This window comes from Myotis nattereri, assembly GCF_964212035.1.
Source record: "Myotis nattereri genome assembly, chromosome: 8".
Lineage (NCBI taxonomy): Eukaryota > Metazoa > Chordata > Mammalia > Chiroptera > Vespertilionidae > Myotis > Myotis nattereri.
Genome location: NC_138083.1, coordinates 36,793,904 through 36,815,215, shown reverse-complemented (window position 1 = coordinate 36,815,215; position 21,312 = coordinate 36,793,904). Strand labels below are relative to the sequence as shown.

At 53.7% G+C, this 21,312-nt stretch overlaps 4 protein-coding genes across 4 annotated transcripts in view; 3 read left to right on the top strand and 1 right to left on the bottom strand.

The window, feature by feature from the left end:
* Nucleotides 1–1,542: 1,542 nt before the first annotated feature.
* FAM83C (family with sequence similarity 83 member C) lies at nt 1,543–6,545 on the top strand (the record flags this gene model as incomplete). Its single annotated transcript, XM_081097737.1, has 4 exons — nt 1,543–2,055; nt 4,089–4,256; nt 4,484–4,608; nt 5,114–6,545. 4 exons carry the CDS (start codon nt 1,543–1,545, stop codon nt 6,543–6,545), a joined length of 2,238 nt encoding a protein of 745 aa, XP_080953863.1.
* Nucleotides 6,546–9,045: 2,500 nt separating this feature from the next.
* Nucleotides 9,046–15,733, top strand: EIF6 (eukaryotic translation initiation factor 6). The gene is made up of 7 exons (XM_081097537.1): nt 9,046–9,188; nt 9,402–9,513; nt 9,631–9,716; nt 11,597–11,772; nt 12,297–12,473; nt 12,661–12,842; nt 15,469–15,733. Exons 2-7 carry the CDS (start codon nt 9,407–9,409, stop codon nt 15,476–15,478), a joined length of 738 nt encoding a protein of 245 aa, XP_080953663.1. The 5' UTR covers nt 9,046–9,188; nt 9,402–9,406; the 3' UTR covers nt 15,479–15,733.
* Nucleotides 15,734–16,136: 403 nt separating this feature from the next.
* On the top strand, nt 16,137–17,839 carry MMP24OS (MMP24 opposite strand). The gene is made up of 2 exons (XM_081097030.1): nt 16,137–16,247; nt 16,318–17,839. The coding sequence occupies exon 2, from the start codon at nt 16,321–16,323 to the stop codon at nt 16,480–16,482; it is 162 nt and encodes a 53-aa protein (XP_080953156.1). The 5' UTR covers nt 16,137–16,247; nt 16,318–16,320; the 3' UTR covers nt 16,483–17,839.
* MMP24 (matrix metallopeptidase 24) overlaps nt 17,193–21,312 on the bottom strand; it is a gene marked incomplete at its 5' end in the record, with an annotated part of 44,622 nt that continues 40,502 nt past the window's right edge. Inside the window, one exon of the mRNA XM_081097028.1 lies at nt 17,193–19,869. Within this exon, the coding sequence (XP_080953154.1) occupies nt 19,532–19,869 (338 nt within the window). The 3' untranslated portion in view covers nt 17,193–19,531. The remainder of the gene's footprint in view (nt 19,870–21,312) is intronic.

Below are 21,312 nucleotides of genomic sequence, written 5' to 3'. Positions count from 1 at the left end.
CTCGATGCTGAGGGGGCCTAGTTCCCGCTCCCCTGTGCATGTGTTGGGCCCCGTGCGGGAAACCCTGTGGACATAAAAGAACCTGAGTTCTGGGCCTGACCCCAGATCAGATAGACCAATTGCCATCAGCACCAAACAGGGTCTCCAGACATGGCATCAGGCCTCCTGGCCATCCTCATTGGACCTCACCCTCCATAGAAGGTGGTCCCTCAAGCAGGCATTACTCTGTTGTTGACCACTTCTTCCGGGCCTGGCCCCCCAACTAGCTGCCATCTGCTGACCCTGCTTCTCCAGAGCAAAGCCTCCCGCCCATGCTCCTGAGGATGCTGGGACTTCAGCCCATGTTAGGAGCAGAGATAAGAAACCTGCCAGCCCTGTTTGCCTCCTGACTTCGCAGTGTGTTCCCCTCCCCCCTCACATTCTTGGAAACCACCTTTCTTACTAACCATTTAATACTCAGCTTCTGAGGCGGGGAGGAAGGCTGTGGTCTGGTCCCCACCAGGCCCAGAGCTTCCCCGGAGTTGAGGGTGTGGGAAATGTGGCCTCTGGAACAGCATTCTTCAGGGATGGGCTTCAGCACACTGCCCCGGATGCACCATGTCACTTTTAAGAAGGCAGACTCCAGGAGCCCACTCAGACCTTTTGAATCAGCATCTCCGGTAGGTGGAGCCTGGGGTTCTGCATTTTAACACATCCTGGCTAGTCTTGGGAACTGTAGAGTGAGCCGCAGCTCTAGACCCTCGAGGATGGGCTGCGAGCTGGGGTGAAGGTGGGACAGGTGACCGTGATGCCACAGCTATGGATGTGGAGAGTGGCAAGGCCATATGGGAACAAAATAAGGCCCACAGACAGGTCATGTCCTTGGCAGTCCTGTGACATTCCCTTCAGCTCTTATTAGGGCCTGTGTGCAGGGGTGCTAGGCTTGCAATAGCCATCAGGGTATGTTTGGGGTTATGGCTAGTCTCTGACTTAGTGCTTGGATCTGTTTACATGGGATCAAAATGTGTGGTCTGCACGTCAGCCTGTAGGCTATGCGTGTCTGTCAACTCTCAGTACGTCAGTCAGCCTGCATGCTTGTGTGTTGACATCTTTATCTTGGTGTCCTGAGTCATTCATCTACCTGTGTGTGTGTGTGTGTGTGTGTGTGTGTCCCTGAGCAAGGGCATAATACAACCTCCAAGGGTGCTCTGAAAGGTCAGGGTTTGAAGGAAACTCGCTAGGAGCTGGTGTGGATGGGGCACGTAATGCTGGGTGGGGGTGGGGGGGTGGGAGTGTGCTAAGGGCCTACCACTGACGTTTTCCTGGGAGGGCAAGTCCCAACAGCAGGCCAACAGGTGAGGCTAACCCAACAGGTTCCAGGAGCCAGGGGCAATGGGGCGGAGCATAGTGCCTGACTTAGGTGGCAACGGGTTGGGGGCCCTGCCACACTGGGGCAGGCAGGCAGGCAGGCAGGAGACGCATTTGCTGCTATCTTCCTGCTGCAACCAGCGGGGTGCAGGCCATGGAGCCCACTGGAGGGTGACAGCAGCCTGGTGGGCGGGCATGTTTGGAGGCCTGGGGCCTGGGGGCCTGGGAGCACAGGGCATGGCAGGACCCCTGCGGGGCAGGGTGGAGGAACTGAAGCGGCCCTGGTGGCGGGAGAGCTCACCACTGGTGCTGCAGCACAGCGAGGCAGCCCGGCTGGCGGCCGACGCCCTCCTGGAGCGGGGTGAGGCTGCCTACCTGCGGGTCATCTCGGAGGAGCAGGAACTGCCCTTCCTGAGCTCCCTGGATGTGGACTACATGACCAGCCATGTGCGGGGGGGTCCTGAGCTGGGTGAGGCCCACGGACTGGAGGCCTCAGGACCTGACCGCCTCAGCCTGCTCTCAGAAGTCACCTCGGGCACTTACTTTCCCACGGCCTCTGACATAGACCCCCCGGACCTGGACTTGGGCTGGCCTGAGATTCCACAGGCCACGGGCTTCAGCCCCACCCAGGCTGTGGTCCACTTTCAGCGGGACAAGACCAAGAACATCAAAGACCTTCTGCGTTTCCTCTTCAGCCAGGCCCGCACGGTAAGGACCTCATCTCTTCAGTTATTCATTTCACAGATGCGAAAGCTGAGGCCCCGGGAGGGAAGGGATGAGCCCAGGGACACGCAGCTTCGGTGCAGCACCTGTCAGACCACAAGCTCTTAGAGGGTGCGCTGTATTTTATTTATCTTGGTAACCCCTTGGCATTCAGGGTCACTATGGATAAGCGTAGAACAGGATGGCCCTCAAGGACTCCACAAACATCCTGACAATGCATGCAAAGTCGTGCTTGTTGCAGACAGGGATCCTTCCTGCATCTCTCTGGGGAGAGGGTGTATGGCTTTCATCAGATTCTCAAAAAAGTTTATGATCCCCAAACCAAGAATCCCAACCTTGGTGAAATGGGAGGCACCCTTTGACTTGCAGAGGAGGAAACCGAGGCCAGAGAGGGGCTGGGACATGCTCAGGAAGGTGCAGTCAGTTGGTAAAATAGAGCCCAGGGCTCAGGAAGGAGAGGAAAGGGTCCTGACTCAGGTACAGCCCTGACTCCTGGCACGTCTCCATCCACCCCTCACCCCTGTGCACGGTGCCTCCAGCTGGGCCTGCGGCAGAGGACCCCTGATTCAGGAGGCAGGGGGATGAATCACATGGCCCTAGGCAGGATTGCAGTGGGTTGGCTTCGGTGCCCTTGTCTGGGGGAGCAGCCCGGAGGGTGACTTGCAGACAGCAGGAGCCAGGATGCCGGGATCTCAACTGTTCATTGGGAGCCTCCCTCGCAGGCCTGCCTTTGCCCCGGGCAGGGGAGGGCCAGGTCTAATTGGCACTGGGAGTGAGGTTATTAGTGAGGCAGCTGCTGTGGTCACCCCGTCCCTTTGATCTTTCCTGCTTGTCCTTTCCTCCCTTATCCCTGGTCAGGCCTGTGCCATGTACTGGGCATCCCCAAGCACTTTGCCTCCTCACCCCCCATCTAGACCCTTCACCTCTGGGCCAGAAGCTTCTGCTCTGGGCTGCCACTGACTCTGAGTAACTTTGGGAAGCTTCCTCTCCCTGCTACCCAAGGCCCAATGTCCTCGTTTGTTAAGGAGGCAGCGGGAAAGGAACATGTGTTGGGCTTCCGTTGTGCGTTGAGTATTTTCACATTTAATTCCCCATAACTCTGAGATGCAGCTACCATTACCTCCATTTAGCAGATGAGGAAGTCGAGGCTTCCGGAGGTGAAGCTACTCACCCAGGGCCATATTACTAGGACGTAGCAAAATGCAGGTATGAACCCAGGTCTGTGTGGCTCAAGCTGGAATGCTGTGCTCTGCATGTCCTCCTGTCGGCCCGTGTTGGGAGAGGAGGGTCCCCTAGCAGATCTATGAAGTGGGAGGGCGAGGAACAGACAGTTGGGGGTTTGGTGGCGCCAGGGGTTATGCAGGGCTTCTCTGACGCAGCCCATTATATGAGGGAGGCCGCAAGCCCCAGCCCCTCAACTGAGGAGAAGACCTGGTCCCACTTGGCATGGGTGGAGTGAGGGAATCCATGGTTGTAAGATGTCTTGCAGACCTCTGTAGCTTTATAGGGAAACTGAGGCAGGTCTGGCAAAGGACATTGAAGGCCCCAGTGCCTGGCTTGAAGCTCTGATCCTTGAGAAGGGAACCTCAGACAGACAGTCCCTGGGCCAGAGCTAGGGCTGGAGCTAGTGGGGAGAGAGTGAGGACCCAGACTGGGAACTGGGGTCTGGCTTCTGCTTCTGGCTCCTTCTCCCTTCTGGGCCTTCGTTTCCCCGTATGCGGAGTGAAGCTTCAGACGGGTGCAGTTGATCCACAGACATCTTTGAGAACCTGATGACAGATACACACTCTGTCCTCAGAAAAAAATGCACACAAAAACTTTCATACAACGTCTGGCAGTTTAAGACAGCGAAACCTCCCTGTGCTTAAGTTAAGAACCACAGGGCTAGGTCATGGCCAAAAGCCCTTTCAGTGCAGGTTTTCTTGCGGGGTCCGGCCTCCTGCCTTCCCATCCAGCGCTCTCTTCCTGGGACCCCGGCATTGCCTCTGGCAAGGCTGAGCTTCCCCTCTCTCCTCCAGGTGGTGGCTGTGGTGATGGACATATTCACAGACATGGAGCTCCTGTGTGACCTCATGGAGGCCTCTAGTCGGCGTGGCGTCCCTGTCTACCTGCTCCTGGCTCAGGAGCACCTGAGCCACTTCCTGGAGATGTGCTATAAGATGGACCTCAATGGGGGGCACCTGCCGGTCAGTGAGGGACAGGGGCAGTCACCAGGGGTGGGGTGGGGAGTCAGGGAGGGCAGAAGAGTCACTTGGGTGGTTAGTGAACATTGAGGGCGGGGGAGGGGGGTCCATGGGAGTGCGGGACTTGGTTCCTTTAGCTGTTTAAGGTCAGAGACCCCATGGGATTTAGACATGGCCTGAGTCCCATTCTCTCAAGATCACCCCCGAACCTTCATCCCTCCTTGGTCCAGAACATGCGTGTACGGAGCACATGTGGGGACACATACTGCAGCAAGGCGGGCCGCCGCTTCACGGGACAGGCCCTGGAGAAGTTCGTCATCGTCGACTGTGAGCAGGTGGTGGCGGGCAGCTACAGGTGAGCGAGCAGGACCGGGGCAGAGGGGCCTGGGGCTGGGCCACTGGCTGGCAGGGGCACCTGGGATCTGGCAGCTTGGAATTTTCATTCACTCATCCATCTCTTCCAACATGGGCTGGACAGCTGCCACCGCCAGGCACTATGCAGGGCTCAGGGGACAGTGTGGGGGGGGAGTGAAGCAGCCCCAGGCTGGGCCCTGGAAGTGGTTCCTATGTGGAAGGATTACTTTAATGCTATTGGCATAGAAAATAACTATTTTACCTCGGAGCTGGAGGGACTTCAGAGAACCTTGCCCCTGGCCCATTCTATAGATGGGCAAGCTGAGGGCCTGGGACGGGATACCACGTGCCCAAGTCACCAAGCCGGGCTAGGACCCGTACAGACTCTGTAGTCAGAGCTCTGCCCCTCACTTGGAGTGGTGGTGGTGGAGTTGTCTTTTGCTGTGACTCCTGCCTAGGCCCAGGGTTCTGCACTTTGCTTCCTGACCCTGACACTCTGCCCCCAGCTTCACCTGGCTTTGCAGCCAGGCCCACACCAGCATGGTGCTGCAGTTGCGGGGCCGCATCGTGGAAGACTTTGACCGGGAGTTCCGCTGTCTGTATGCCGAGTCACGGCCTGTGGAGGGCTTCTGCAGCGGCGAGGATCCCAGGGCACCGTGCCCTCCTCTGGCGGCCCTGGCCTTCGGGCCCAGCATCCCAAGCCGCAGGTCCTCATCGCCCTCCAGCACCAGCCTCAGCAGCATCAAGCACTCCCCTCTCATGGGCCGCTCCTCCTACCTTGCTCTACCAGGAGGCGGTGGCTGCAGTGACACAGGAATGGGGTCCTCATCCCCAGGCCCTACTTGTCGCAAAGCCAGTGGCCAGCCCTCCCTCCAACGCCAGCTGTCAGATCCTAACCATGGCTCACCACCAGGGCCCTACAGGGCCAACCTGGGCAAGATGGGGGCGTCCCTGTGGTCCCAGTCCTCCCCTGCCCTCAACCACAGTAGCACCAGCCCCTTGACCCTGGCAGTGGGGTCACCTCTGCTTACTCGCCCACGCTCCCTCCTCCCCTTCTCCCGGGGTGTCCCAGCCCTATCTAGGCTCCCAGAGAATGGGCTCCCAGCGAGCCAGGAGCCTTGCCCCCCACGAGGTCGCTGGGTACCTGGCACAGCCCTGGAGACAGTGGAGGAGAAGAAGGTGTCTTTGAGTCAGAGCCATGGCCAGCTGGATCTCCTCATCCCCTTTCCCAGAGCTCGAGAAGCAAGAGGCCCTGATCCTCGTGTTACCTCCAACTCAGACTCCCTGTGGCCTGGTGAGCAGGCTCAAAAGGACAGGAGGTTATCCCCAAACCAGAGATACAACCAGCTGGATCTCCTGCCCCAGGCCCAAGGTGCTGGGGGTGCCCCTGAGTCAGGTTCCCCCAGACCTGGCAATGGGAACCCAGAGCATAAGAGGCTGCCTCCAAACCACAGCCATGGCCAATTGGACCTCCTGCCACAGTACCCTAAGACTGGGGGCTCCAGAGGGCCCCCTGAAGCCAACTCCTCAGCCAGGGCTGGCAAGCAGGGTCCAGATGAGCGACGGCAGACCCTAGGCCACAGCCAGCTGGACCTCATCACAAAGTTTGGCCCATTCCGGGGTGAGGGGCCGGGGCCCAATAGTCTCCCTAGACCGAGCCATGCTCGCAAGCCTGGAGTGGGCTCTGCGGATGAGAAGCGGCTGACTCTGGGCCACAGCAAGCTGGACCTCATCACCAAGTATCATCAGTTGCAGGGTGCCAGGCAGGGACCTGAGCATGGCCTCCCGGGGAGACCCACAGGTGACCATTGTAATGGCAGTAGCAATGGCCCATTTGGGGATGAGAAACGGCTGACCCTGGGACACAGCAAACTGGACCTCATCACTAAGTTCAACAAGTCCAAGTTCAAGCTGCTCCGAAGCCGCTTTGAGTCCTAGTCATGCTCCCAGCAGGGACATGCCCCTCCTACATCTGCTGAGACTAGATTTGGTTAGGTTCCAGACTCTGGGGTAGAAGCTCAGGCATAGGCTGCACGGGGAGGAAAGGATGCCTAGAAGCCCAGGTTAGACACTCCCTGTGCTCAGGATTCTTGCTTACACACACACACATATGCATATGCACAGATGCACACACACAGGGAAATGGAACCCTCAGTTATTTGCCACTGTGCTGGGCACTTCACACCAGTTATGTCTCCCCTTCATCTTCACATCCTGCAAGATAGACCTCTAGTAGGTAGACAATCCTAGGATCATAAGTGTTAATCTTCCCTATTTTATAAATATGGAAGCTGAGGCCCAAAGAATTTGATGACTTGCTTGAAATCAGGTCGAAGTAAGTGGCGGAGGAAGGACCCAAATTTGTCTCTTACTCTTATGATTGTGTTTTTGCACAGACACAACCCACAATATCAACGATTCATATGTGCCCAGGCATACTAAATATACACATCGCAGTGATGCCCCAAATGCCTTCACAATATACATAGCACACTTACAGGGTTCACACGCATTAGCTGCACACCCATAAGCACAATAAATGTCATTTGACTAAATGAATGATTACACAAAATATATGCATTCAGTCACATTGTAGACCCCTCAGGATCCACAGACCATAAATATGCACATAAACACACACACACACACACACACACACACACACACACACACACACCAGAACATGCACCAACCAGTATTTGCTTGTATCTAGGCTGTGTACCCAGCCCTGCTGAGCATGCCATAGGGCTGACAAATGAATTAGAATTAAATGCCTAAACCACTGGCCAGCAAGACAAGGCTGTATCTAATTAAAGGCAAACCAATGAAAGAGGTTGGTAGAGAGTGAAGGGCAGAGAGTCATGGTGATGGCAGATTGGGGAGAAAAATTTCTTAGAGGAGGCAGCCTTGAGCCAGGCCTTGAAGGATGAGGAGGATTTGGACAGATGAAGAGGGTTAGAGGAATTCCTGGTAGAGTGAACCAGGTGAAGAGCTATTAGGAAGGGGACTGAGGGAGTGGGTCTGAGATGAACTGGGGAGGATGAAGAGGATATACAACGGCATGCATGCATGCACACACACACACACACACACACACACACATTTTGCTGAGTGTTCCTAGAAGCACAGGCTCTGACAAGTTGTGGGTCCTTTTCCTGAGCTCACCACCTGCCCGGGACAGTATTATATATGATACAAATCAACAAAAGCAGACATGTTATGACCGACCCAGTAGCAGCTTGGTGTGTCCCTAGGAAGATGGTGTTATGGAACTGTGCCTTGGGGGCAGGGGAAGGGCACCATTTAGTGCAATTATGGAGGGCTCTCTGGAGGAGTGTGGATGGCTACAGGAGGGCTGAGGGGGGGAAAAGGGCTCCAAGCACTTTCTGCCCTCACTGTAACATTCTGAGAGCTCTTATGGTTTTTGTAGATCCTACAAAATGTGGGTCAAGTACATCCTGTCCACGAGTGCCCGTCCCTTGATCAGCACCATCTAGCCAAGGGACAGAAAGTGGCTGCTGAGTGAGTGATCAAGCACATGCAAGGGGCACATAGTGGGAGCCAGTCAGCCCCACACCCTTTCCTACTCTGGACCCTCCCTAAGACTCTGCTTCATCCATCCTCTCCTCTCCCCAGTACCTTCTTCAGCCTGGTTTCCTCTACTTCTCTGACTGTGCCTCTTTCTCCAACCTCTGTCCTGCTCTCACTTCTCACTTGGTCTCACCTCTATGGGTGACCTCATGCACCCCAGGCTTCAGCCCCGAATCTCAGCGCTTCACTCCCCCCTGGGCTCCAGATCCCGCCACGTCTGTCTCAGACCTCACATTCAATATGTCACCCTCCCCAGACCTGCTCTTCCTCTTCAGGCTTTATTTCAGTAAATTCTCCATCATCAACTCATCTGTGAGACATCCCCGGCTCCTCTTGTATGCCTCACATCCAACCAGCCACAAGGAGGTGAACTGTGCCTCCTAAAATGTTCCTGGTCAATTGGGGGTGGGGCGGGTGGGGGTGGGGAAACATATGTAATACTTTCAAGAATAAATGATTATTTAAAAAAAAGTTCCTAAAGGAGCCCTAGCCGGTTTGGCTCAGTGGATAGAGTGTCAGCCTGTGGACTGAAGGGTCCCAGGTTCCATTCCGATCAAGGGCACATGCCTGGGTTGCGGGCTCGATCCCCAGTAGGGGGTGTGCAGGAGGCAGCTGATCAATGATTCTCTCTCATCATTGATGTTTCTATCTCTCTCTCCTGCCTTCCTCTCTGAAATCAATTAAAAAATATATATATATATATATTTATAAAGTTCCTAAAGGAATGAATGAAGAATGAATGAATGGCGAATGAGTGAATGCCTGAGTGTGAGCATGCGGGGGGCGGAGCGAGGTGACGTCACAACCGGCCGATTGCAACCATAAAGTGCACCCAGAGGGTGGAGCTAGAGAGGCCGCCAGCGCGGCTGGGTGCGCCGGGCTCTCCCGGAAGTCTCCTAGGCGGAGGCGGAAACGGAAACCTACTTGGGGCAAAGAAGGCCCATTCGTAGCGCGTCGAGTTTCTGGTTGCCTGCTGAGTCCGTGTGGAAGGTCAGCTCGGGGTCCCCGGGTCATGGGGCGGGGGTGGCCGAAGGACTCGGAGGGGCCAGTGGGCGGGACCGGAGACCTGAGGGGCCGAGAGGGTGGGGCCGCGGTGGGGCCGGAGGGGTGGGGTCGCGGTGAGGCCGGAGGGGTCACCCCGGGGGACCAGGAGTCGGGCCGGAGAGGACCCGCCGGCCCTGAACTCCCGGCCACCGCCCCCAGGCCTCATGGCGGTTCGAGCGTCGTTCGAGAACAACTGTGAGATCGGCTGCTTTGCCAAACTCACCAACACCTACTGTCTGGTGGCCATCGGAGGCTCGGAGAACTTCTACAGGTGCGACGGGAGCCCGCCGGCGTGTGTGGATGGGTGGCGGGCAGGGGCTGGGTGGCGGGGGCGCCGGCAGAGCCCGCGAGGGCGCAGCCCGTGACCCCCGAGCCCGTGTCCCCGCAGCGTGTTCGAGGGCGAGCTCGCCGAGACCATCCCCGTGGTGCACGCCTCCATCGCCGGCTGCCGCATCATCGGGCGGATGTGTGTGGGTAAGCGGGGCGGACGCCGGAGGGCGCGGGGCCTCCCGGCACCTTTCCTTCTGGCCCTGGCAGGTGGCCCCGGGGGTTTCCAGGCGTTCCTCCAAGGCGGACTCTGCGGGCAGGCCAGCCTCTGGAGAAGGCTTCCGGGTTGTAGTCACAACAAGTAGCATTCAGTGTTTTCACTCTTACCCTTGTTCGCATCCCTTCTTCGCGAAGACCCTGGGACAGTGATGGCGAACCTTTGGAGCTCGGCGTGTCAGCATTTTGAAAAACCCTAACTTAACTCTGGTGCCGTGTCACATATAGAAATTTTTTGATATTTGCAACTATAGTAAAACAAAGACTTATATTTTTGATATTTATTTTATATATTTAAATGCCATTTAACAAAGAAAAATCAACCAAAAAAATGAGTTCGCCTGTCACCTCTGACATGCGTCTCATAGGTTCGCCATCACTGCCCTGGGAGGTAGGGATTATTGACTTAATTCGACTGATGGGAAAGCTGAGACTTACAGAACCGAAGTGACTCACCAGGTGCCACACCTGGAGTGAGGCAAGATCAGACTTCTCCCCTGTTGCTGACTCTGGGTCAATTGCTTTTTCTAAGATTTCTAAAAAGCTAAGATTCTGGGGCAACCGGTTCAGTTACTTAAATCTTAAATCCCCATGTCTCTGAGTGGCGTCCCTATCCTACCCCTCAGCACCATTGACTGTCTTTGAGCTGAATCTCTGTTTACTGCCACCCCTTATTTCTAGTTCTGCTCATATAGGAGTTTGTTCCTTTAATTTTTTAAAATCATAATCCTGATGATGCTAGCCTTTGAGTATTTTCTTTTTTGTTTTGTTTCTTATTGTTTGTTTTTTTTGAGCGAGAGAGGGAAGCATCAATTGGTTGCCTCCTTGACCCACTCTGGGGATTGAACCTGCAACCTGGGCATGAGCCCTAATTAGGAATCAATCCCGCAACCTTTTGATTTTACAACATGACACTAGCCAACTAAGTAAGCTACACTGGCCAGGGCAGTATTTTCTAACGAAGGCAAAACACTCTTACTCCTAACCATGACTTCAGAACTTGAAGTTCTGATGTGACTAGGGAGAAGTGAGCCTGACCATTGCTGTTTTATTTTATATTATAATGGTAACAACTGAGAATTAAGAAGTTCACAGAATTGTGCCCTTGTAGAGGGAGGCAGAGGTTTAGTCATTGTTGTTACAACATAATTGTAGTTTGTTCATTCTCGTTTCTGTATAGTATAGTATGTTTTATGTAAGTATATCACAATGTATTTATCCATTCTACTGACAGTGGGCATTTGGGTAGTTTTCATTTTGGTCTGTTATAAATAGTGCTGCTATATCTTTTAGTGAGTACATGTATTGATTATGTAATACCTAGGAGAAAATGGCTGGGTCACAGGGTATGTGAATATTCAGTTTACTATATGATGCCAGATAATTATCTGAAGTGGTTAAACAATTTACACTCCTATTGGTTGCTCCATATATTTGCCAACACTTGGTATTGATGTTCTTTTGAAAATTTTAGCTATTCTAATAGGTGTGTGGTGTTATCTTTTAAGTGGCAAAATATATAACTAATGCCAAGAACACTTCCTGCTAGTCCAGGTCCCCCTGGTTGGTATTGTCAAAGTAGGTACTGTGTGTTGGGACAGACTCCTAGGCTGTCTCGGGTTGCCCAGTAGGACTCCTGGTCTCTCTTAGTGTTATATGGATCAACTGGTTAGAGGGCTGGAGTTCGCCTAAAGCTTTCCTGGGAAAGCTAATTAATTGGGCTGGGTTGTATCCTCAGCTTCCAGGGCTCAGCAGGTATCTGTGTATTCATGGTCTTTCCTTGTTCCACCCCGCAATTTGGATCTTTCCAGGGAACAGACACGGTCTCCTGGTGCCCAACAACACTACTGACCAGGAGCTACAACATATTAGAAACTGCCTCCCAGACTCAGTGCAGATCCGGCGGGTGGAGGAGCGGCTCTCAGCCCTGGGCAATGTCACCACCTGCAATGACTATGTGGCCTTGGTCCACCCAGACCTGGACAGGGTAAGGCAGCCTAGCTTGGTCCAAGAGTCACAGTACTAGCCTAGTAAATGGCTAGTCACCGTTCTTACCTGTCAGGCAGGAAATAGGGGTATCTCTTATGGTTTCTTTTTATACCTGTGGTCTCACATTTTAGTTACTCATTGGAATAGTGATAATAGAGACCTTCCATGGTGTGGTCAGTATAAGAAAGAAGCTGGAGAGGGTATTAATCCTTCAGAATTAGGAACTAGCCAGGCCCAGGAGAGATGATTGACACTTGAACCTTGAGTGCGCATTAAAGGGTGGTATGGAGAGCAGTCCCTGGCTGTTCAGGGTATGCATGGATATTAGGGGCTCCATAGCTGGCCTCAACTGTGCTCCAAGCTGTATCCCCTCCTTTTTCTGGATCAAGCTTTCATATGCAGCTATGAAGGAGAGGAATGGGGGTTTAGGGCGTTAAGCCCTGTGTGGTTCTTGGCATGGAGGACCCTGGATTCTTTGACTTGCAAGCCCTGGGCGCTGAGCACAGTACCTCTGACTGACAGGAGACAGAAGAAATCCTGGCTGATGTGCTCAAAGTGGAAGTCTTCAGACAGACAGTGGCTGACCAGGTGTTAGTAGGAAGCTACTGTGTCTTCAGCAATCAGGGAGGGCTGGTACATCCCAAGACTTCAATTGAAGACCAGGATGAACTGTCCTCTCTCCTTCAGGTCCCCCTTGTGGTAAGCATTCTTGTTCTCTGTCTCCTGCTGAAGCAGATCCCTTTGTCCTGCATTATTGGGCTTATTACCCATCACAGGTTGGGATTGGGCTGCAGGTCAGGGAGCAGGGTTTGGGGGGAGTTCTCATCAGGGATGGGAGAAACTTTGATTTTTGATGTTACGATCCATATTGAGCTATCATTTGCAGGCGGGCACTGTGAACCGGGGCAGCGAGGTCATCGCTGCTGGGATGGTGGTGAACGACTGGTGTGCCTTCTGTGGCCTGGACACAACCAGCACAGAGCTTTCGGTGGTGGAGAGTGTCTTTAAGCTGAATGAAGCCCAGCCTAGCACCATTGCTACCAGCATGCGGGATTCACTCATTGACAGGTATCTGGGTCTCTCTTCTGCCCTTTGAAGGTAGGGGAAGGAGATCACCTATAATGGGAGCCACACTGTATTCATACCTGTAGGTTCTACTTGCGTGTGAGGACACACCTTCACAATGCCGGGCTGTCATAGGGTACAGCTGCAAGCATTGCCTGAGTATCTGCTCATCCCTGTCTTTGAAGACTTGGTTCAGTGTATCTTCTCTCTGGGCAAAGCTTCCCTCTGGTCTGTCTTATTTTATCACTTACCACATGTAGTTTGTATCTGCCTGTGTATCGGTGCCCCAGCCGGCAGACTGATACAGAAAAGAGCTGTTTACTGAGGGAAGGAGGGGAGGCTGCCCTTAGGAACTGAGGAGGCCTTAGGTGCCTAATGGACTTGGGGGTGGGGATTGCATCACAAGCACAGTCACCTGGGTTTTTGTGTTTATTTGTTTTTTTTACGTGGGTTCTTGGGCCTCAATCCTGGAGATTCAGGGGTGTGAATCTCTAGAATCTCTTCTTTCTTTGGAAGAGCAGCAGGTGTTGGGTATTCAGGCTCCTTCTCTCTTATTCCCCATTGAGGATTCTTCCCAGGATATGCTACACCCAACTAGCACAGGCGTCTAGATGAGAATAGAAACTGCAAAGCGGGTCGAGTGCCCAGTAATAGCACTTGCAGCGGGCAGTATTTCCCTTCATTCTCCCTTCTTCATTTATTCATTCGCCTGATGTTCATTGAGCCCTAAAGACAAGGCTTCATGTGGGATAGGCAACTTAGTGCTACTTCTGCCTCTGAGGGGCTCACAGTGTAGCAGGTGAGAAAAGTTGCAGTGGCCACACATACTCTTAGCTATCTTCAAAGAAGAAATAAAAGGTGCCGTAAGTGGCTTGGCAAGCTCTAAGAGACACTTTTTGGGATCCAGAAAGGACAGTTCATTTAGTCTGGGCTTTCAGGAATGAGTAGGTAATTGAATATGCATAGATAGAGTGGGGAAGCACATTAAACAGACACACAGAAGAGTATGAAGGGGAAAACTATTATTCCAAGAGTGTTGGGGACTGAATGCCCATGTCAAGTCTTTTTTTCCAATTAGAGCTGACACTCAATATTATATTAGTTTTAGGTATACAACATAGTGGTTAGACATTTATATAACAAGGAAGTGATTCCCCTAGAAGGACTGGTACATAGTTATTACAATATTATTAACTATATTCTCTATACTGTACTTTACATCCCCATGACTATTTTTTTAACTGCCAATTTGTACTTTTTAATCCCTTTACCTTTTTCACCTAGGCTCCCAATCTCCCTCCCCCATGTCAAGAAGTTTTGACTATAGACCTATGATTTTGACCTTTGGTCTATGTTGGATGATTGTTTACATAGATTCCTGGCATCATCCCTCAGTTACTGATTCCCTCAGTCTGGAGTGGGGCCCAACCATGTGTGGTTATTTTAATAAGCTTCCCTGTGTGATTGTGATGGGACAGTTTGGAGACCACACTGACAGGCTGTGTGCTGTCAGCCCTAGAGAGCTGTGGAAAGGGTCTGAACAGGAAAGTGGGACCAGTGGTTCTGTCATTTGTTAAACAGCTTTTTTAAAGCACCTGTTATGTGCCAGACAATAGTGATGTGATAATAAATAAAATGTACACTCCCTGCCCTTTTGAAACAGACTTTCATAAGAAAAAGACAGTACTTACACCATTAATCATTTAACTAAAGAACAAAAAAACTCTTAGTAACCTAAGAACAGAAATTTCTGTAACCTGATTATTGGTACCTACTGAAAAATTATAGCAAATGTTGCATTTAATGGTGAAATTTCAGAAATTTAAAGTCATGTAGTCAGCAGCACTGGTCAGCATTGCAGTTTGATATGATAAAGAAATGGGTATTGGAAAGAAGAGACAAAACTCATTATTCTCCTTTGGTTTTGAACTCACTGAATTTGAGGTGCCTGTGAGACCTTAAAATAAAGGTGTCAGGCACTAGAAATATGTACTTCATTTTTATAATCATGCACATGATTATCACTTGCAGGAAGAAAGTTCTGGCCTGAGCTCTGCCACTGGGGGATTTGTGGCTTAGGCACATCCCTTCCCCTGTCTGAGCCCCCTTGTTCCTTTCTTTCATGTCTGTTGGACTTGACCCTTGAAGATCCAACCTAAGACCACTAACAGTTTGAATAAATTATTTTTTAAACATATTTTCATTTATTTCAGGGAGGGAGAGAGAGAAACATCAATGATGAGAATCACTGATCATCTGCCTTCCACACTCCCCACACTGGGGATCTAGCCCACAACCCAGGCATGTGCCTTGACGGGGAATCAAACCTGTGAGCTCCTGGTTCCTAGGTCAACACTCAAACACTGAGCCAGGCCGGCTGGGCTGAATAAATTATTGACCCATCTGAACAGGGAAGAAATTACTTTTACTTTTTAACCATTGAGAGTTCTACATTGGATTGTAACTCAAGGGATCAGTGGAACCTGGAAGGGGCTTTGAATATGGTTCTTCAGGGCTAAGCTGGAACAAAGGGCCTGGGGTAAGGTTGGAGGCAAGCACCTTGAGAATGGAGGGTGAGGTGTGCTCTGTGCAAAGCATTTACTGACAATGCACCTTCCTCTCTCCCTAGCCTTACCTGAATCACCTCCCATGCCGTTTTGTTGGCTCCTGGTTCTGAACTTTGGCTCCCTCTCAACGTCCCACCCACTGTGTCCCGGATGTGGCGGAGAGCTCATTGGTATCAGGTGGCTGGGTGCCCAACCCTTCTTCACCAGTGCCCATCTCCTGACTCTAGTTACTGCAAAAATCTACCGTGTACTAGCTGTCAGGCCTTCTGGCAGCGAGCTGAGAGCCCTGCTGTCCTGTGCCAGCCAATTAAAGGCAGCTGCTTCTGATCATTCTGAATGTGTTGTTATTCCCGGGGAAAGATGGGGGAGGATGCGCAGGGGCACGCCCGCCCGCCACAGGCTCCCACCACACTACTCCATTTTCCACTCAGCTTCAGCCTCATACTTGGTGAAAGTCCGCTCCCCCCAGGGCTGGTCTGAGGATCCGGGGGCACCTGGCTGTGGGGCAGGCTTGCCCTCTCTGACCCAACGTAGTTGGAGGTTGCTGGCCTGACTGCCCGGGCCCTGCACAGCCTCCCCCTCCGCGGCTCCTCAGTAGCTGGGCTGGGCCTTCTATTGGTCTGGCTGCGCAGGGCGCGTCACCGCAGGCTGAGACGGGATTGGCCGGTTGCTGGTGGGTGGGGTCGAGCTTGTTGGTCCCGCCCCCGGGGCCAGGGACGGCTCTGGAGGCCGGGGGGTGGTGACGTCACGGCGATCGCTCCTCCCGGCGCAGCGGCGCGGGCGAGCGGACCGTGGAGGCCGGCGCTGGAATTCTCGGGACCCGCTGCTCCCGCCGCGCGAGGTGAGGGTCGGAGGGGCGGGGAGGGGGCCGTAGGGCTGGCCGAGCACCTGACGGGCTTCTACTCCTGCAGACCATGGGCGCTCAGCTGAGCGGCGGCGAGGGCGCCGCGGGGCCGGCGCAGCCCCAACCCCAGCCCGCGGCGCCCGAGGGTCCTGAGCGGCCTGGGCCCGAGCCCAGCCCCTGGGGGCCCCTGGACGACGTGCGCTTCCTCATCGCCTGCACCTCCTGGTACTGACTCCGCCCTCCGAGTCACCGCTCACCGCCTGTTCTGTTCGCCTCGCCCGGTCCGGCCGCTGTCGTCTGTCCCCACGGCCCAGTGTCTCTCTCAGCCTGTTCCCTCCCGCCCCCGCGCCCCGCGCCCCAGCCCCACCGGCGCCCCAGACTGGGATTGAGAAGGTCGAGGGGCCTGGAAGGAAGTCGCGGCCGAGCTGCCTCCACAGCAGCGCCTTGGGACACCTTGAATTTGTTCGCTCCCCATCCTACACCCAAACCACCTCAGCCTTCGTGCTCACCCACACCCCACAGCTCCAGCCATCTGGGTCCTGGCTCAGCTTCCCTGTCACTGACTTCCAGAACCAGGCGCGGGTTCGTGGTGAGACCCTAAAGCCACTGACCTCACTTGTCCCTTATTGCTGAGAACTCGGCTCCTGCTTTTCTGGTCATTGCACGGTGGGCCTTGACTGCAGAGAAGACCTTGCTGCGGTGACTTCCTGAACCAGGGGAGGTTGCTCCTCCAGCCTGGACCCCAGTGAGGCATTGTCAGGCTGTATTTCTGGGACCCGATTCCACTGGGCCTCTTGGAGAGAGGGATGTGTGATTGCTGGGCTGGCAGATGAGACGAATGAGGCAGCTCCTGGACACCCCAAAGTACCCTGTTTCTCTCCTCCCAGAAGCTTCTTAGGCCACTCTCAGAACCTGTTTCTCCCACATTCAAGGGAAATGACAGACTGTATTTTTGTTTTATTTAGAAATGATTTAAAAAACATTATACAAAGGCTGATCAGTTTAAAATGTGACTGACACTGAAATGCTATGATGTTCCCCAGGCTGAGGGGAAGCTGGGCTCTGGGACCCCCAGGGCTTTGCCCCTCTGTCTGCTCTGTCCTGGGGTGATGGACAAACAGATAATCACAAGGCAGGATAATCCGAGTTTGGAAGCCTCCAGGCTGAGCCCTCTCCGGGTCTAGCCTTGCATCCCTCACATCTGCAGCCTGGGCTGCCTGCCTCCATCTCCTGCTCTTTCTCAGCTGACCTTGGTAGTATTAGGAGCCAACGGGAGCCTGCGGGGCCTAGAGCATTCAAGAAGTGAGAGCACCAACCTGAGGAGTGGAGAGGGACCAGGAAGGGGAGAAAGGAGGCCAGGAAAAGATGGATAAAAGAGACACTTCTGATCTCATCTTGGACCTTAGAGGGGTCCACAGGTGGAGACCAAGGCCCAGCCAGCTCACTGGACGGCCTGGGCACGTAGTAACCTCTCTGTGCTTCATTTGAGGGCGTGATGAAAATTACCCTTGGCCTCCCAGGGCCTACACTAGTTTCATGTGAGTGGACAGGTGTGAGCTAATAAAGTGCTTTGCAAAGTATAAAACAGTGTACAAACCTATGAATCACTTATATCTCCGCAGTTGTTCCCCACCCGCCCCAGGGAGCCCGCCCTTGGCCAAAATGAGAAAAACAAAACAAAACACAAAAGGATAATGACAGGGAACACAGTGGAGCCCAATAGGTGCCTCTGGGACAAGAGATTTTGCTTTAGACAGTTAGCTCCCAGGGCAACAGAAGTCCCTGTCTCCTACAGGTTAAGCTGACCCAAAGACCAGAGGTCACAGGGTGGGGGCAAGGTCCTTGTAGGCTCAGAGGGCCAGGGTGGCAGCATCCTGAAGACTGATACCACCTCCTGGATTTGGCAGAGAGCCAGCGGGCATCACTGAACCCATTGGTCTTGCCCAGGACGTCTCAGTGATAAGCAGGGCTGCCTCTACTGGGTTGGAGTGAGGCAAGCTGAGCCCTAGGAATTCCTGCCAGAGACAGTGTAGGGTGGGCCCCTAGGCTTGGGGCCACTACCCATGGGGTTGCTCTTTTCCAAAGAGCAACGCAGGAAAATGGCCTAGAGAGCTGGGTTAGCAAGGGCCAAGCTCATGATAGGAACACCGGTTCCCGTCTGAGGGATTGAGTGGGCCTCAGGGTACGTGGGGGGTATGGGCTCTGAGCACTTGAGAAGGCTGCCCTGACTCCCTTACCCGAGGCCGTGAGGGTGTTGGCCTGAAGCCATTTCTGCCTCATAACCAGTCAGGCTGAGCCCAGGCCACAAGCTACAGGCTGGAGTGCTGCTAGAGACTGAGGGAACGGAGAAAGTAAGGAGAGTGGAGGATGGTCACAAACTCAGATCAGCCTCCAGAAATAGGGTCAGCTCCTGCCCCAGTGCGTTAGCCTCAGGAGGAGGGCCTGGCTCCTGGGGTGTCTGGGTGTTAGAGTGGCCTTAGCAGCACCGTGGTCCTTATCACCTGGGGCGTGGCCTGTCACCGGCCTCATCACCAAGACAGTCACCTCTAATTCACCTAAAGCCTCAAGCAGCCTTTGCAGAATGGGACTTTAAACAGTAGAGACAGGACATTTAAATGTTCAAGATGTGACAGCTGGGTCCTCGTGAGACCCGGCTGGGCCACAGCCCTGCCTGCAGCAAGTGACCCTAAATCCTGGGTCTCAGAGGAGACCCTGATGTGTGGAGCAGGTTTCCTGAGGGATCTGCTGCATGCCAGCAGGGGAAACCCGTCTTGTTGCCCACTGTGTTGGCAGCAGGGGTCCTGTAGCCTTGGAGAACAGTGGGGTGGGGGTGGGGGGACATCTGACCAGCAGGTGTTGGCAAAGAGGGACCAGGACTGGTGGCTTCTCCCAGATGGGACTGAGAGCACTAGTGCTGGCTTCCCACGGAAGGTGCTGGGTCCAGCCAGGAACCAAGCCGTGGCGTCTCATGGACACCACAGGATGCAGTGACCACAGGGCCTCCACCTGGCATGGGGCCTGGCCTATTCCCTTGAGTAGGGAGCAGTTTACCCAGGACAGAAGGCTGGCATCTGGGTGCCAGACACACACCCTGGGGCACAGCTGCCATCACTCCCTGCCCCACGTTCATCCTAGGCCAATGCGCCCACCACTTCAACTACATGACCCCTAGCCTAGGGCCCTGCTGGCTCCAGTGGGCAGTGACCAGAGCTGCCCCTCAGACCCTGGTGAGGAAGGGCCTGCCTGGCCAGACTGAGTGGACAGAGAGGGCTCTAGGCTGCTCACACCCACTCCTGGACTGGCCGCTTATAGTAGGTGACAGGCTGAGGGCCTGCCTTGTTCTTGAACTGGAAGATGGTGTAGACCAGCACCAGGATGCAGAGGGACAGGATGCAGGGGATGACCACGGCCACCGCATTCACAGAGCCCGGCATGTCGTTGATGGTCACCATGATGTCCACGTCGTCCTGGGGCAACCGCCGCTCCTTGCGCCGTTCCACCTCCTTCTGGTTGCAGCCCATCCAGTCACGCAAGATGTTGCGTGGGTAGCCAGGCTCCACACTCAGTTTCTGGTTGTCAAACTTCCAGTAGTCCCGGCCCTTGTAGAAATAGGTGTAATCTGCAGAAACACAGCCCAGCGTCACCACCACTCCCAGACACTTCCTGCGCCTGCATGTGAGGGCGGAAGGCGCTGTGGGTGTGTGGAGGAGGGGCACCTCTCCCACCTGGGGGAGTCCCAGAGGAGCTCTGAAGGAGGAGTGGGCTTGGAGGTGGGGGAGCACAGTGCTTGGCAATCCTGCAAATAGTGTGTCTGGGTCATGGACTATCACCTGCATGGCTGCAGAAATGGGCACCCAGGACCTGGAGCAGCCCACCCCATATTCTCAAAGGTTCTGGGGAGCCATAGAGGGGCTTTAAGTCAAATTGGTAAATTCAATTTGTGCTTCCCAGACTGGACCTTCTCAGTCTGGGGCCATAGCTCTGTGACACTGTCCCCGTAGGCAACCCCACATGGGTCAGATCAAGCCCCCAACTTAGGGCTTGGACAGCACAATCTCCATAGCTCTAGTGCCTTAGTCCAGCTCCTGCCTGAGCCAAGGGAGGCAGGGAGCAAGATTTTTCCTCTTGACAGCAGACACCACCTCTTGGCAATTATGGATTTTTTTTTTTTTTGGCTTGGCATACATCACTTCGAAACACTGATTACAAGATTTCTGGGACCCTTCTAGGGGAGGGGCTGGGAGGAAAGAAAGCAGCAAACTTTGGGAGGCCACTCCAAGGCTCCCAGCAACAGCCTTAGCAGCAAGCCAGTCCACAGATGCAAAGCAACGCACTCAGACTCTCATTGGCCGGTTCCCCACCCTGGCTGGGACATTCATTGGCCAAAGTCTTTGATGTCATCTGTTTCTGAGGCTCCCCAGAAGGTGAGTCCACGTGTGTAAAGCATGAGGTACACAGGAGAGCCACCAGATAGCTGCTCTGTCCCTGGAGCTGTTGGCTTTTTTACTAGTGATCCTCGTCAGAGTCCTTCCCAATGACCTCTAAAGTGGCCCCCTCTGCCTAGTTGCTTTCTCACAGCATTTCTTTCCCTTACAGCATTTGTTGCTGTCTTATTTTTCTGCCCCTAGCCTGAGAAACAGGATGCAATGCAAGTCTTGTTCTCTGCTCCATCTTCAGCCCTCCCACACAACCTGGTTCTAAGTAATTACTGTGGAGTGAGTAAATCTGTCATTCCATATAAACTAAAACACATCAACAAGATGACAGTGATGATAGCAGCTAAAGCAGATGGCACGGGCCATGTGCTAGGCATTAGTCTAAGTGCTCTCCATGATTTATTTAATCCTTACAAAATCCTATGAGGTAGGTATCAGGAAACTGAGGAAAAAAAGTGATTTGCCCAAACTCATAGTAAGTGGTGGAGATGGGATGTGAAACCAGCCAGGCTGTGCTTTTGACCATATCAGTGGAGATGTATTCAACAGACATTTATGATACCTACTCTGCGCCTGACAAGACCCAGCCTCTTCCTGAGAAGCTCCTACTCTGGCCTCTAGGAGGG